The 17,361-nt window shown below is 41.7% G+C and overlaps 1 protein-coding gene across 2 annotated transcripts in view; it reads right to left on the bottom strand.

The window, feature by feature from the left end:
• DTX2 (deltex E3 ubiquitin ligase 2) overlaps positions 1-17,361 on the bottom strand; it is an 80,082-nt gene that overhangs the window by 33,859 nt on the left and 28,862 nt on the right. For both annotated transcript variants that reach the window (XM_083173935.1, XM_083173936.1), the window contains exons 3-4: positions 11,121-11,691; positions 2,095-2,153 (exon numbers count right to left, since the gene is read on the bottom strand). In XM_083173935.1, coding sequence (XP_083030061.1) covers positions 2,095-2,153; positions 11,121-11,691 — 630 coding nt within the window. The remainder of the gene's footprint in view (positions 1-2,094; positions 2,154-11,120; positions 11,692-17,361) is intronic.

The following is a 17,361-nucleotide window of genomic DNA, read 5'->3' as shown; positions in this document are numbered from 1 at the left end:
ATTTAGTTAGAAGTTATTTGGCATTTGGGACACAGCAACGCTAGTACAGAAACAGAATATAATAATACATGCGGCCTAAGGATCACAGGATAGACAGGGTCTAGGCAGACAGTTAACAGCTCGACATGCACAAGGTCGATACAACCAAAATGTTGACATGCGTTTTTCACATTTCTGGGTGAGAATTTCAACACCTGAGCGTGTGGACCCCCCAATTAGCACATGAAGCCCCAACAGACGCATATCTAGCCATGCGTGTACTCTCGCATGGCTCCCTGCTCACCACGCTTTATTGTTTATCGTCCATGTGGATGATAAAGTATGAAAAAGTCCCATTTTTTTTAAATAAATTGTAAAAAACGTATGTCAACCTTTTCATGTGTTGATCATTGCCATGTCTACTTTTGTCAATGTCTACCTACTATACGGATGCCAGCCTTCAGAATGCCAATCCTACTGCTTTTCAAGACCTAAAGTTGGCTGCTTCCAATATATGTATTTTGATAGGACATGTATGTACTTTAGAATTGGTGCCTGTACACACATCATGCAAAGTACATTTTATTAAATAAAAAAGGAAGATTTAAATTTTCCACCTGTAGCTAGTGCTATGCTTGTGATAGAGGTAGGTGGATTTCATGCATCATCTTACCAGCTTAGTGTTCCTGCTGCAGCAACCTGCCCTATTTATTCACTCCTAAATGCACTTTTCCCTTTTGTCTGCACCCTTCAGGACCGAGCTGACACGCCGTTGAGCTCTATGCTTCCAGCTGCCGTCAGCTTTCCCAGGTGACCACCGCCGCACTGACATGCCGCTGAGCTCTCTGCTAGAAACAGCTGTCAATCAGCTCTTTCTGCCTGCTAAGCCCGCACTTTGTGTACAGGCAGTTGAACTACTGTCAATCTGGAGGGCTGGGTTCGCCTTTCCTGCCCTGGGCAACGAGCATGTAATTAAGTGGCACTTATGTGGCATAATGTGCAATGGGCATTATGGCGTGGTGCATAATATGTAGTGTGCATTACGGTGTGTGGCATAATGTGTAATGGGCATTGTAAGCTTTGTTACTTCCCAAATCAGTTTTTTCACTGTTTCCAATTGTAAAGCGCAATGGAATATGCTGCGCTATATAAAGAAACTGTAAATAAATAAATAAATTATGGTGTGTGGCATAATGTGTAATGGACATTACAGTGTGTTGCATAATGTCTAATGGGTCCTGGTGTGTGACAATGTGCAATCCTGGTGCGCTGTGTAATTTTTTTAATACATGAACTTTTGTTGCTAATGTACATTTCTAATGTAAAATGTGCCCACCCGATACAAGAGTGAACACTACCAGCTCTTGATTATTTAGGGATTCTAGATACACTGAAAAATCAGTAACTCAATATGCATTCTCCAAGTCTGCTAAATGCTCTTTAACAGTGATAATCCTCTAAAAATAATAACTACTTAATCTGCACACATTTTGTGACAATCATCGTAATGTCAACATTAATGCTGTGCAGGTCAGGGACAACACTCTCTATATTATCCAAATGCCTTGGAGATACTTAGGGATCCCTGCTTGTTCATCTGTAAAGAGCGAGGATACAAAACATGTTTTGTTTGTTTTTTTAATCAGTGTGTGCGAGCCTAATAGTATGGATATAGCATATACGTCCTATGGTAAGATCTGAATTTTAAGAGGACATTTGTGCAAACTAGGAATACTAGATCTATCTATATCATCACCAATTCCATGTGACATTGGTTAAGGTGCATGTCAGACAAAGGGAAAACATTTTGGCTCTAAAAATTCGTAAGTGATCTACAATATGGAGTCCATGATAGAATACACCTGGCCATAAGTTCCCAGTGTGTATTTCCTGCTATTTTTACTTTATTAATGGTGCATGTCCACGAGAGTGCAGTTTAGTAAACCTTTACAATGCAAAGGAGAAAAAGTTGCATAGTGAAAAGGACTAAATAAGAAGTGTGTGTTTCAGAGAAGCAAATTCATAGCAAAATCCTTGTATTTAAAGCCTTGTACCAGATAAATAAGCCTAAGATTTCTGTAAACAGACAACTTTGTACAAACCCTATAACTTTACCTGCAAGTGCCTGTTTTGTAGAATTGTTCTTCTGCATCTGTACTGGAACGGAAGGTATGCTACAGGGAAAAGAAAGCATATCATCAAATGTCTATAGATGCTTATATAATAAATCATTTTAAGTGATATTTACAGGGCTCGATCATCTATATAGATGTCTTGTGACCATTAGTGTGTCTGAAACACTGCCATCTGTTGACAGTGAGTGAAACGACATCTTTCTCTCTCACACAGGCACAAACACAGAGGCAATCACAAGGTAGCAGACTAGCTTTTGAGTTATTTGCTTTGAGCGCGCATTATTAGTTCAATAATATTTTTACTGTTGATGGTCTATGTAGTTTTAGTTTTTATTTACTCTATTAAACAGTGTTATTTTGGAATAATAGAACTTGTTAAGGCACTACTCATTTGGCTTGGGTTATAGAATTTGTTCTAAAGGGGAATTGGTGTAAACCCAAGTTAGCAGCCTTCCAGTTTCAATTACTTACGGATTGGAGATCACTATGAATAAAATACAACATTGATGAATCATTTCCTTCATCGAGTATATAAAAACAACAACACAACTTACCAATCTTTGCTACAGCATGGGCTAGTTTTATTAGTTCAACCACCACTAACAAAAACACAAAACTCCACCTTCTGTACAACTACTAGTTCATAAAATAGGACCAAAGTTTACTCTTTTAATTATATTAATGTTTTATTTCCTAGTAATATAGATTTTCATCAAATAATGTATCACAAGACTCCTGTAGTGCAGGGGGGTACTGATCTGTGAAGTAGGCAAACTCTTTTTATACGGGCAAATTTTAGACGCTACCGCTAGCTGTAGAGAAACATCATGTCTAACATTTTGCCCTTCAAAATTAAAATATGTCTGCCGCACTGATCCAATTTGGACACTACACCCATAGCTTATCAATGTTAACATAGTGCAGAATGAAATTAGACTTTGAATCCAAGGTGTGTAATTTGAATAGTAAGTAGGAAGAAAGCAGTTTTCATTTATCTATAGAGTAAAATGGTACAATGCTATGTATAAATAAAATTCCAATAGAAGGTAATAGGAATGTTTGTAATCAAATACTATCACATAATAAAATAAATGGGTATAATTGAGAAAAATCAATATTTGAAATTATGAAACCATGCAACCATGCTATTGTGAGGTCTGGATCAGACTAGTTGTACTAGATTTCCCTTGAACTCGGAAGCTACACAGATCCGATCTGGCACTTGATATGCCATTTGATTTATCGCATGTAAAAAGGACTCCCAGGAAGCTGCCGGAGGAGTTCAAGGGAATTAAATGCGATACATCGCAGTTACTAAAAATCACCCACGATGTGTCTTACGGTAATTCGCTTTGGATCCGATCAGACATTAAACAGCTGAGAATGTGGCCACTTTTCACGCGATTCCTAGGCTTGACCTGTCAGAATTGTGTGAAAACAGGCCAAAATCGCACTAGTGTATGGGGGCATTAAAAGGCAAGGATTACCACCAATCTAAACAAATCCCCTCCCCAATCACGTGTTCTCCTGTGTACAGTATATCACCATTTCGGCCTGGAAAAAAACAACAACATTTAACCCTGTTTTGTGTTGGATAAAAATATTTCTACAATAAAGGGTTCAACTTTGCACTTCGTTTATGTGAAAATACGACGCGTGCCACACACACACCTACCCACCAAAACCCACTCTTCCATCTAGATAATATAGAATAAAATTATACTTAGCTGTCTTTTGCTGTGGAGTGACATGGCTTTGGATTTCATAGATCTCCATGTCCACTGCGGGAGACAGCGGATGAATTGAGGAGCAGGATGGTAAAAGTGATCATTCAGAATACAAATATATAATAGAATAGTAAAAATAACTCAATAGCTGGTGAAAACAAACATGTAAATTCATTATGTGATGGAATTGTATAAAGAAAATTAGAGATGCGCAGAAATAATGTACAATGCAAGGGTGATGAACTGAGGACTAACAATGTAAGAATAATAAAACAAGTCAATGGTGCACAAATTGTTATTGAAATAAACGACTAGAGAAGCCACTAACAGGCAGTGGAATGCGTCTGAACAACCACAAAAGAGTGCAATACCTAATTTGTTTTACTCATTGTTTTTTATAAAGTTATTTACTAAATTATATTATGAATAAAACCATTGCATCTTTTATTACTATACTTTTCTACTTTATTCTCCATATAAACAAACTAAATTGAACAGATTTAATTTTGAATAGACTTACTGACTACTTTCATTTTACTAGAACTTCTCAAACTATTTTGGCTACAACTCTGCAAGTTACCACAGAATGGCCACCCCACATGCACATTAGCACAGCAGAGGCACAAAAGGAAAGCGACAGTTAATGTTATCACAGGGTGACTGGGGATACAGTGGGTGATTGTTGAGGCCATGGCAGGCAGTGAAAGCTAGAGGATAGCAATGGAAGGAATTGGGAGGTAGAGGGTGACAGGGAGAGGCACAAGATCTCAGGGAAAAGCAGGGGAAGATCTAGAGTTTACTTTTAGGGGGAAGTTTAACAATTTCCACGCCACTATATTATCACACAAATGAATGTTTCAGGATATAAGTTGACTTATTAAGATTGTTTTTTGCTTGCTATAGGGCCTAAATAATGTTTGTACAGAAAAGCATGTGCATCTGCAAATTTTCAGAATCTGGAATTGCTAATCATTGCAAGTGATGCTTTGGCCCAAAAATGAATATTCTACCTAAAGCCATCACAAGTTTCTCAGTAACTTTGTAAACACAAGCAGCTGCATCATAGTCTTCTAAAACTATGTTTTTCTACATACACAATCACAGCTGAAGGCAGAAACCCCCCCCCCCCCCCCCAAAAAAAAAAAAACATCTCTGGCATGCCTGTATTTTTGCTACAAAACGGTGTTACCTTCCCAAACAGTCTCTTCTGTCAATCAAATGTGCAGTCTGATGATAATCACTCAGATGCATGAACTGCTAGAATCTCACTGATGGATGTTGGGGCACAGCTTGATGTCTATATCCTGAACCATTCAGCTCTAGTTAACAAGTTTAATGCTGCTTTCCCACTGCAGACCAGTTTAAAGTACTGGTAATCTTAAATGGTATTTAAAACGGTATTAGCATTCCCACTGCAGCAGATTACCGTTTTAAATACCATTTAAGTACCATTCCCATTGCAGTGAACCGTGTAAAATGTAGAGTGCCTAACCCCCCCCCCCAGTGTAAAGAGTGCCTAATCCCCCCCCCCCAAGTGTAAAGAGTGCCTAACCCCCCCCGTACCTGCCCTGTGCCCCCACCTCCCCTCCCCTTGTACTTACCTGCACGGGGATGCAGGGCAGTGGGGAGGCAGCGGGGGTCCATGCGGAGTACAGGCAGTCCCAGTGCCTGATGAGAACTAGTAGTTCTCACTTTGCGCATATGTAATGAGTGCACATGCATACTAATGAGCCGCTCATTACATATGCGCATATGTAATGAGCGGCTCTATTATGCACGTGCACTCATTACACATGCACAAAGTGAGAACTACTAGGTCTCATCAGGCACTGGGACTGCCTGGAGGCTAAATAACGTTTAAGAGGCATTCCCACTGCCTCTTAAACGTTATTTTAACGTGTAGGACTGCTTTAAAAACGGGTTGAAATACCATTTAACTTTAAATGGTATTTCAACTCTGGCACTTTCCCACTGCAGCCTTAAAACGGTAAATTGCACTGAAAATCTGCAATTTACCGTTTTTTTAGCTGCAGTGGGAAAGGGGCATTAGTATATAAATGATGCCACCTACAATCTGGAAGTAGGGAAATGCTATGTCCAAATTCCAAAAGCCCTATAGTGAGCCTAAACCTGCAGCAATAGTGTAAAACTCTGTGGTTAGCAGAGGAATACTGCAATTAGCCATCTCCTTCCAAAGCCTTGTGGCTGTAACAGTAGATTGCCTTTCCAGCAGCCTTATCTGAACACATTTAACAATATGCAAGGTGTTTAGCAATTAACTGCCCACACATACATTTAGGGGGGATTCAATTCTTGGGCATGTGTTCTGGCCCCCATGCTCACCTGCCGCTGGTATTCAATTGTTTCTGGTGATGGGTGGGCACACATCTTTTCAGCTCGCTACCCGTGTGGGTAGCGAGCTAAAAGATGAATAAATTGAACCCGTTTGGGCACCCAAACAGGACTTTTATCATCAAGTCAATTAGTTTGGTCGAGTTTACGCCCACAATGGTCAGATTGGGAGAGCGCACCTCGTGTGCTGCTTAGGAATTATTGCTTGTTGAGTACGCAAGGAATAATTATGTTAATCTGAGTTATCATTTAGAGCCTACTGAGATTTTAAATAGTTAATATCACTTCACAAATTTAAAAATTCTATTCCCTGATTTTATCTCTTAACACGATTCATCAATTCACCACCTTTGTCAAGTACAGTTTCTTACAAATAAACATCTCCTTTTTACTTTTATATTAAATTGCAGTTTATTTTTCAGCAACTATTGAAATTTATTACAATTCTTCTACTCAAAAATACAAACATACAATGATGCTACTTTTACCATCTTGCTCCTGTATTCATCCACCACCATGGTAGATTTAGGACATATGAAGCCATGTTACTTCACATATTGCTCCATGGCAGCAGGCATCTGGGAATGTCAAAACAAGCGATTTTTAGATTGTTGGCACTATTGTTTTTTTTTTTGTTATGGTGTATTTATGTTACTATGGGTACGGCTTTCAACTCAACTACCAAAACAAGCCATGTTTTAAGGATTGATTTATTTAGAGGGGAGGTACATACTACACTTGGCAGAATGAAAATCTTAAATTACCTGTTGTAGGAGTATAAACCTTAGGAGTGGAAGACCAACGTATGGATGTGAGAAGCGTGTGCGGTTGGTTGTGATCAATTTGGGATGGTATTAGTGACCTTTAAAACCTTATTCATGTTACAAACTATTGTTAAGCACAGAGGTTCCCAAACTTTTTTGAATCAGGGCTCCCTAGAGCATCAAAATATTTTCAAGGCACCCCTAGGCCAAATGCTTCTTATCGAGAAATTCAGAAAAAAAAATATTAAATTACCAGTAAGTGCATTGTGTTTATATGTCAGTTATCTGGTGAATGACAGGATTTGCTTCTGTTTGTCCACATATATTATGATTGCCAGCCACAAGCACTGGTTTTGCCTGGTACATGGACCATAAATAATATGAATTGATCCTGGTCCGCCAACCCAAGGCACCCCTGCAAGTGTCCTGAGGCACCCCAGGGAGCCTAGGCACACAGTTTGGGAACCGTAGAACATACAAGAAAAAGTAATACAACCAGCGCTTCACTTCAAAGTTGCTGCAAAGATCTCTAATAATAGCAACTCGTGCTCAGGATGGTATATTATCTTACATGTGCTTACATGCAGGACACTTAAGAAACCCATATATTGGTATCTTTACAACTCCAAAAACAATGCTCACACTGTCTTACGTGGTGAGATGTATAGCCAATCATGTAAAGGTATCTTTCCTTATTCCAATCAGTACCATATAAAATAAAATGAAAAACTCCTCATGGTGCAGATCAGATATAAAACATGAGGCTTTATTAACACAGAATACAAAAAGATGATAGGCCAAGCCTCGTACCGTAGAAACAGGGATAACAACAGGAAGATAGATGGAACCCGGGTAGCTCCTGCTGTATGGTTTCAACCTGGTCCTTGGTAACGTGGGTGGCCTACTAAAAAACACTCCTCCAACATGTTTCGACGCTCCAGGCGTCTTTCTCAAGGACACCTTGAGCATTGTTTTTGGAGTTGTAAAGATACCAATATATGGGTTTCTTAAGTGTCCTGCATGTAAGCACATGTAAGATAATATACCATCCTGAGCACGAGTTGGTGGTCCCCTTAAAAGATACCCAGATAGGATTACACACACGCTATACCCTGTAAGCACGTGTAAGCAATCCAATATTGGGAATTTGGGGTCCCTTCCCCCGGAAATAATATTCCTTCGCTTCATATATGAGGAATAATATCTGACAGTCTTGTTTTGCTGTTTCTCTTTTCTGTTTCATGTATGGAGAAAAAGTGCACATCAAAGAAGTGTCATCATTCTGGGAATTACAGTGAAATACTTGACTGAGACAGTACTACTGATATTTCACGTTGTAAGAGGATAAGCAGCGCAGTGATCTTTATATTCTTTTTTTCACACAGTTTGGGAACCACTGGTTAAGCATAAATTGAATTACTTGGTTCATTCTGTATTTTAAAATAAATGTCTACTAGAAGTGGTGGAACTGGGCCTGTATACAAAATAGTATGTTATGCCGCCAATCATCCTACTGCTGGAATTGTACTGCCATCAAATTTAATTCACTCCATACTTCTACCAGTATATTCAAACTGGGGTTGTGCTTGGTGATTTAAATATTTATATATTAAAATTCATTCATCTCTAGTGTTCTTTGGTGATACAGTTAACTGTAGTTCCAGTCATGACAATCAAGGCATTGGAATTAGTAAAAACTATGCCAGTTTGCATAGCATGAGTAGCATAAAAAGACCTTAAAAAATCCACATGATGCATGACTCGGGAAATTATACATGGAGATGTGGTAAATAAGGGGTGCTGTAATAAATATACAGGCTACACAGAAATGCCTATATAACCATGACAACTGTATTATTTGCAGATACAAAAGATGCAATGATTAACACTGTGTCAGCACTAGTGAACAGCTCCAAAAATGGGTTTTCATTGCTGCTCTTGTATGCATCAGGTTTGTGTGGGTCAGTTACTTCGATGAGTACCTGACATTTAGGAGATTTAAATAAAATTAAAAAATCATTTTTATTGAAACCGGATGTGTACTTCTCTGAAAAACGTAATAAAAGCATGGGTATAAGTGTATCTTTCTCTAATGGACAAAACCATGTGCACTGCAGGAGAGACAAATGTGACATGTGCAGAGTTAGGTCGGTTTGGGTGAGGTGTGTTCAAACTGAAATCTAAATTGCAGTGTAAAAAAATAAAGCAGCCAGTATTTACCCTGCACCAAGACAAAACAACTCCCCCAAATCTAAAGGCCCATACACACACTGGGCGACTGAGCATCATTGCTGGGAAAGCCGCTCATCTGCTGGTATTACCAGCAGATGAGCGGCTTTGTGGATGGCTTTGCATAGCACTGCGCTAAGGAAAGCAGTGACTGAGTGTGTATGCACTGAGCGGCTTTCCCCCCAGCGATGATAGCGATCATCGCTGTCCATACACGCTGGGCAAAATCGCCCACGTGTATGGACCTTTACTCTCTCTGCACATGATTTTGCCCACTAGAGATAGATTTTGCTTTTGAGATCACTGAATAACCTCCTCCTTAATCCTAGTACTTATGCTAATGGTGCAGTCCTTAATGCATTTTGCAACTATGCGCATGTGTACAATTGCATTTTTTTATAAGCAAACATTTCACATCTGCCATATATGTAGGCAGCATTGGTACTCTTTACTTAGAAGGGCGCCCATCTCGGGCATTGAATGCACTAAAAAATCAGGTGCGATGCGACCGACGAGATGCCCGAGATTTCCCATAGGGAACAATGTTAAATGTCTCAATTGACCCGATTTTCCTGTTCAATGCCTCAATTGACCCAATTTTTCCATAGGAAACAATGTTAAATGGGCCACAGAGGCCAAATAGGCACCCTGAAGTGAATAATGGCCACCCGAATTGTTAACGCCACCCCACGATCAACGTCAACCCGAAGCGTGGCGAGCGCAGCGAGCCCGCGAGGGGCGCCGGTACGCGTCCTACGACCTTTTCATACCCCCACTATCCACGTCGGCGTGGAGTTGAGAATAGAAAGTGTGGCGAGCGCAGCGAGCCACCGCGCCCGAAGCGTGGCGAGCGCAGCGAGCCCCGCGAGGGGACGCGGATACCTTCACAGGTATCCGCGTCCCCTCGCGGGCTTCACAGCTGTCCGCGTGCGCTCGCCACACTTTCTATTCTCAACTCCACGCCGACGTGGATAGTGGGGGTATGAAAAGGTCGTAGGACGCGTACCACCGCCCCTCGCGGCCTCGCTGCGCTCGCCACGCATCGGGTTGACGTTGATCGTGGGGTGGCGTTAACAATTTGGGTGGCCATTATACACTTCAGGGTGCCTATTTGGCCTCTGTGGCCCATTTAACATTGTTTCCTATGGAAAAATCGGGTCAATTGAGGCATTGAACAGGAAAATTGGGTCAATTGAGACATTTAACATTGTTCCCTATGGGAAATCTCGGGCATCTCGTCGGTTAATCGCACCCGATTTTTTAGTGCATTCAATGCCCGAGATCTTTTACTAACGATGCCCACGATCAAAATCGTGGGCGCTCTTCTAAGTAAAGAGTACAGCAGCATTTGCTGCAATCTCTGCATCATCTCACTGTGGAGTGATAGGTAGAAGGGATGGATGGCTATTGCAGCCTTGTAATTCAGTAATGCCTATCATTTCACACTGCGTTTTAAACCTCAGTGTAGTTAAAAATATTTTACACCGTGTCTGTGTAGAGCTAGGTACACCACCAGCGATCTGCGGTAAGGTTAGGCAGCGCCTCTCTCGTCATACTCCTGGGGAGGCAGTGATATGCTATGACTTGTAGCTCACAATAGGACAAATACGTATGTTTGTGTAAATCTGGCTCTGACACTGGCTAGTACCTCCCCCAGCCATTTATCTCACCGCACATCCCCGGTACGCACTTCTGAAAATGATCAAGCCTATTACCTGATAACTGCATAGGTGTGTATGCAGTCAACACTCCCACAATGGTCAGATTGGGAGAGCGCACCTTGTGTGCTGCTTAGGAATTATTGCTTGTTGCGTACGCAAGGAATAAATTATGTTAATCTGAGTCTTTTTTGTAGGTAGGGATTCCTTCCACGTTTTGTTAGAAATCAAAAACCACATTAGCAGTGAAAGAAAAATCGATGAATAAACATTTACCTGATTATCCCATTAGCAGAAGATGGACCAGGGAACTGCGTGGATGTTGATGGTGGCAGCCATGTGCTATTAAGCTTTGGTGCTGATTTTGCACTAGTCATTGATGGTTTGGGGTATGGTAGATAGCCAACACTGCTATTTGAGGTCCGACTGCCATTGGGGTAATTTGAGGACGCAGACAAATTAATCATGGAATGTCTATATCGAACAGGTATAGGTCCTGTTCCACTGTTTGCTAGGCACTGGTGACAAGCACATGCAGCTGATTTATGCACTGGTCCCAACTTTGTAGTTATAGGATACGGAACATCTATACGCCTCTGAATTTGTCGTCTAAAACCAGTCACCTGATTTGTCTGAATGAGGGAGACAAAGTCAATATGGTACCGTAGTCCAAATATTCCAAGGTCTACAGATGGATTCCTCTTACAATAGTTTTCCTCTAGGAAAATGCAAATCTGTGTTTCATAAGCTGTCCAGTAGCCATCGTCATTTACCCACTCCCAGCAAATCCCCTTGGCCGGTGCAGAGTCTAATGAGTAGAGAGTTTTCCTCACATATCGCATGGTTCCTGTGATTAAAGAGAGTAAAAGGGTCAACATAAGCAAATAAAAGGTAATCCAGGTTTTGCTTAAGTACGCTCACAACTTTAAGTCTATCCATACTTTTATTACTATTAGATTTTTTTTTTTAAGTATATAAATTTACAACACTTAAATAAAAGGTCACCAGCGGAATTATTTTAGTGACCAACACCACAGAGAAATTATCTCATTTGAAAAAGGTGAAGTGTGCTAAATCATTTGGTGGCACATTTGTCTTTTTCCCAGATCGCATATCTTTATGATAGACCACACACATACACATGCACATCAACTGAGGTATTCAAAACAGTTTGCCCAGCATCTGAAAAGGTCTATTTTCAGGTGTGTCTATAGAAACAGCAGGTCATTCTGGAGAGACAAAAACGGCTTTGTGGCCATCCTCCACAAGTGTTTAAAAGTTAAAAAGATGGATGACCGCGCTAAACGTGAATTAAACAATTGGACGATTTGTACAAGATGCTAGTACCAATACTCAATTTATTGAATACATTAAAAATAAATACAAAAATAAAATAAAACACATAAAAGGACAAAATAAGTCCAAACAATTGATAAATGGATCGGTTAAAATTGATTATTGCAACAACTGTGGTATTAAAAAAGTGGTGACTGAGATCTCAAGTCCATACGGTACCGTATCTGATGAAAAAAGTCCAGCTGGGTTGCGTTGCCTGTATGAGTCTGTTCCTATTTGGCCTCACTGGTTATATCTGCTGCAGTGCTGATGTGATAATAGGCCCAAACACTGTGGCTGTATGGAGGATGCAGAACCTGCTGCTGATCTGCAGCCAAAAGGTGGGAGTAGGGTCCTCTGGGAAATATGGAGTCCCAGGATCATCCACAAGTGTGCCCTGCCCACGCTTTAAAGCTCAAACTAATGATGCAACGCATCTACCCCCCATTTTACTAGGGGCATCCAGATCTGCCTCAGTACTCAATTTTTACAGGTTTACAGAGTATATTGAGGAAGTGATGACTATTCAAAGTTGTGAATTGCTGGTGGTTGAGGTTACAAGATTTAAAACCGCAATACACCACCGGGATTTACATTTAATACTATTGCCCATTCAAACCTGCAACCCAAGCCACCATCAATATAATCCATCATCATCACATATTCTGGCACAAACTCCAGGGAATGTGCATTGCATGTATACAGGAGCATAAACTTGTGTCTATTTCTTATCATACCTATGGATGGTGGGAGTTATGCATGTTACATCAGCAGTGTAGAGTACAATTACTGGAGTTCAGATGAAGTCCCAACAGCACATCGCCTGCATCACGTTTGACTGAATTATCCCATTAGTGAGTCTCCCAATAGCGTCACTAGGGGGGGGGGGGGGGGGTGCGGCCCACACCGGGTGTCACCCTTTGGTGGGGTGACACCCAAACTGAGCTGCACTCACACCCGCACCGCTAGTCCGCACGCCTCCGCCGGCAATCAGCAGTTAAAAGTCACTCACAGTCGGGTCTGAGCACTGCACCAGGAGCATTTCTCTGGAGGATCACGCGGCTGCAGCCAGGTCCTGTACTGCCACCACCGGAGCACCTTAGGGCTCCCACGTGGTATGCTCCCTGAACTACCTGCTGCTGCCACTGGAGCCAAATAATGTTGTGCAGTCATCAAGCTCTGGTAGGCATTTGTTTACCCTGCGTCCTCTCCCACTTTGCACCCTCTCTATTCCCGTGTGCTCTCCCACCTTGCTACCCCTCTCAGCCTGCCTCCTCTCCAATCAATCCAAAGAAGTAAAAAGTGTGATTCCCGGGTAAGACCCAGGATGCAGTGTGAATGGGTAACCCAGGTTGAGAGACCCAGGTCCCGTTCACTGCTATGGAGGAGGCAGCAGCGTCTCCTCAGTGCTGCCTCTTACCTGGCACGCCACCGCTCTGCATCTGATGACGACCGTGACCCAGCTGTAAGCCCGGTCGCCGTAAGCAGTTAGAATCCACAAATGCAGGGTCACTCCCGGGACAGACCCATGTCCAAATCGCGGTGAGAGTAGAGACTCTTCTCCTCCTCCCCTCCACTAATAAACCAGCCCTGTTATCTATTATTTGGAAGTGCTTTTAACTAGTAAGCATATATGTTTCATCAAATTGAAAGAAGTCTGTGTAAATGCAGCAGATTACATTGCAGGTTTTACTATAAATTTACGTCTAACCTTGAGGTGCCCTACACACTGTGCACCCTGCGTTTTGGACTAGATTGCATCGGGTTCAAAACGCATGTGACATGCCAACGCAATGTGCAGTTTGAACTAGAGGCAATGCAATCTAGTACTAAAGTATGGGCAGCACATTCTTTTACTACATAGTGATGTGCGCTGAGTGTGCATCACATCACATTGGAAGCCCAAAACGCACAATGGCCCTTATTCAGATCTGATCGCAGTACAAATTTTTCTAAAAATGTGCAAAACCATGTGCACTGCAGATGGGGCAGATGTAATATGTATATAGAGAGTTAGATTTCGGTAAGTCATTTTGTTTCTGTGCAGGGTAAATACTGGCTGCATTATTTTTACACTGCAATTTAGATTTCAGTTTCAAAACACCCCAACCAAATTTAACTCTCTCTGCACGTTACATCTGCCCCACCTGCAGTGCACATGGTTTTGCACAAATTTGTACTGCAATCAGATGTGACTAAGGGCCCATGTGTGGGCACCTTTAGAGTGTTGTGTAAGTTTTAATTGAACAGATCACCTGGTGCATCAGTATTATGCTACAGCATTTCTGGAATCAACAATGCTAAAGAATTAAGAATCAATTCTGAAGCCAATTAAGAATCCCAAATGTAAAATTTTAACTAAAAACCATGCAGACAATTTTTCTGGCATTTTCTTCTAAACTCTCATTACTTCAGAAGTGCAGACGTGTGGTAGAATTTCCCATAATTGTTGTTAGTGCAATGTTTCACGCTAGTTACCATCTAAGCTTACTCAGCTTCTCTAGTGAAACAGCTGAGGCAAGCTGCTTACTATTCCCAGGGCTCATCTCTCAATACGACACCTGTTTATGTAGCAGAGTATGAGAAAGAATATTTTGCCTTCAGCTTTTCTTTGACTTATGGCAGTGGTTCTCAGACATCCTCAGGACCCCAAACTGTTCTCCTTATAGATGACCTGGAAAGCATGAACAGGTGTATTTCATTGCTCACGGACACAATGTAAAAGAACAGATTGGAGAGAATTATTTCACTTGTGATTCTGTGAGACCTGGAAAACATTAACTGTTTGGGATCCTGAAAACAGAGTTTGAGAACCTATGACTTATATTAATGGAGTAATAGGGCCGTATTCAATGTGGCCAGCGAGGGTGTTAAACATCGAGGATCGCTGAAAACAAGCCACTCTCGCCATTTAACCGCTGCGCCGGATGCTCACCCTATTCAACATTCCAGAGAATCCTCGCTGTCAGACGAGGGCGAATATTCCCCCAAATGGTGAGGTTCGTGGCTAATGCAGGGAGCCTGAGGCATTTAGACACGAGCCTCGCTGTTTTGGCGGCTGCACAAGCTGTTTCCACCTCGCTGTAAAAACCCAACAAGTTGGAAACGGCGTGTGCAGAGGGTCAGTTGATTACTGACCCGCGAGCTGTGACAGTGAGCAATCAGCACTGCTCGCCGTCACAGCTCGCAGAAGAGCATTGAATACTGTCTATAATGTGGATACATTTGCTATATTCCAAGACTGGTGCACCTTTAAAAGCTAAATACAATGTGACAAAATGCTTTTAATGAAGACTTAGGTGCACATAGATGAAGGAGGAAGAAATCAAATAAAAAAAGGCTAAAAAAAATCAACATGTACAGTAAGTAGGTTACACAAGTAAACAAGTGTACAAATTATACAGCAGAAGCCACCATTTCCATCTAATGCTGCTTTCCCACTGCAGAACCGTTTTAAGTTACAGGTAATCTTAAATGGTATTTAGCATTCCCACTGCAGCAGATTACAGTTTGAAATGCCATTTAAGTCCTATTCCCATTGCAGGTAAAACGTTTTAGCTCTTCAAAACGTTTTTACAGCATTGGTGTGCAGTGGTGCTAGTAATATATACATTGCTGGCCTGTGCCAGCAATGTATATATTACTGGCTGATAAATAATCATTGGTGTGCAGTGGTACCAATAATATATACATTGCTGGCCTGTGCCAGCAATGTATATATTACTGGCTGATAAATAATCATTGGTGTGCAGTGGTACCAATAATATATACATTGCTGGCTTGTGCCAGCAATGTATATATTACTGGCTGATAAATAATCATTGGTGTGCAGTGGTACCAATAATATATACATTGCTGGCCTGTGCCAGCAATGTATATATTACTGGCTGATAAATAATCATTGGTGTGCAGTGGTACCAATAATATATACATTGCTGGCTTGTGCCAGCAATGTATATATTACTGGCTGATAAATAATCATTGGTGTGCAGTGGTACCAATAATATATACATTGCTGGCCTGTGCCAGCAATGTATATATTACTGGCTGATACTCCGTTACTGGCTCAGTGGCTCCGTGTTCAGCGGGGGGGGGGGGGGGCGGGGCGAGCAGGTCTCCGTGGCGGGGGGCGTGGCGAGCAGGCCGGGAGGGGCGGAGCGCCCAGCTTGTGTGGCCGGGCGGGGGAGCAGGACTGCCGGGCGGTGATTGACAGCGGGACGGCGCCGGTGAGCGACAGCGGGACGGCGCCGGTGAGCAGCGGTGAGTATATGACGCTGCGGGCGGGGAGGGGGGGTGGCAAGGGAGGGAGCAGACAGCTGGACTGAAAGCCGCGCATCTTTCAGCCCGGCTGCTGTATACAGATTCAGCGAGGATGGCTCAAATATGAGCCATCCTCGCTGCATCTGCTGGTAAAACCGTTTAAGAGGCATTCCCATTGCCTCTTAAACGGTAGATTACCGGCTAAAACCCTGCTCTGAAAACGGGTTGAAATACCGTTTAACTTTAAACGGTATTTCAACTCTGGCGCTTTCCCACTGCAGCCTTAAACGGTATTTTGCCCTCAAAAATCGGCAAAATACCGTTTTAAGGCTGCAGTGGGAAAGGGGCATTATATAGAACCTGTGTACAGTACAGTATCTGTCCATTTACTTTTATTCACTTCATACTCTATATGCACGTGATCTCTCCTGGTAAGACTCAATAGATTTATGATAGCAATACAGCCAAGTTCTGAATACGAAAACTGCTTGAATAACAACATACTGTAGGTCCTCAATTCTTGCAATCAACTGAGTGTGCTTTGAATTATGCATTTTTATTTTTTCGTTGTTGCTATAAGGTACAACAGAAAAGAGGACAAAGTAATTACACTATCTAGCAACAAGTTCTCTCTCAGCCGTTTCTTGCTAGCAAGTGTTCCATCAGTGGCGTAATGAATGTTCATTCCCAGTTTAGCATTTTACTTAATCACTTTGGTGTGACTGGGCTTTAACCTCCCTGCTACTGTACTTATCTCTTGTAAGGTCAGGTCATGTTGTGATAATGTACTACAGAAAAAGGTTTTTATTTACAGACTCTGAAGCTGCATCTAGCTCAATTATTGCATAACTTTTATATACTGTACTAAATATATCTGGTATTCCTAAATTAGGGACAGGTAAGTGCAAACATTGTGATGTCC

This window comes from Crinia signifera, chromosome 2, assembly GCF_055691185.1.
Source record: "Crinia signifera chromosome 2, ASM5569118v1, whole genome shotgun sequence".
Lineage (NCBI taxonomy): Eukaryota > Metazoa > Chordata > Amphibia > Anura > Myobatrachidae > Crinia > Crinia signifera.
Note: the sequence above shows the minus strand (reverse complement) of the source record. Positions and strands in the feature narration are given on the sequence as shown.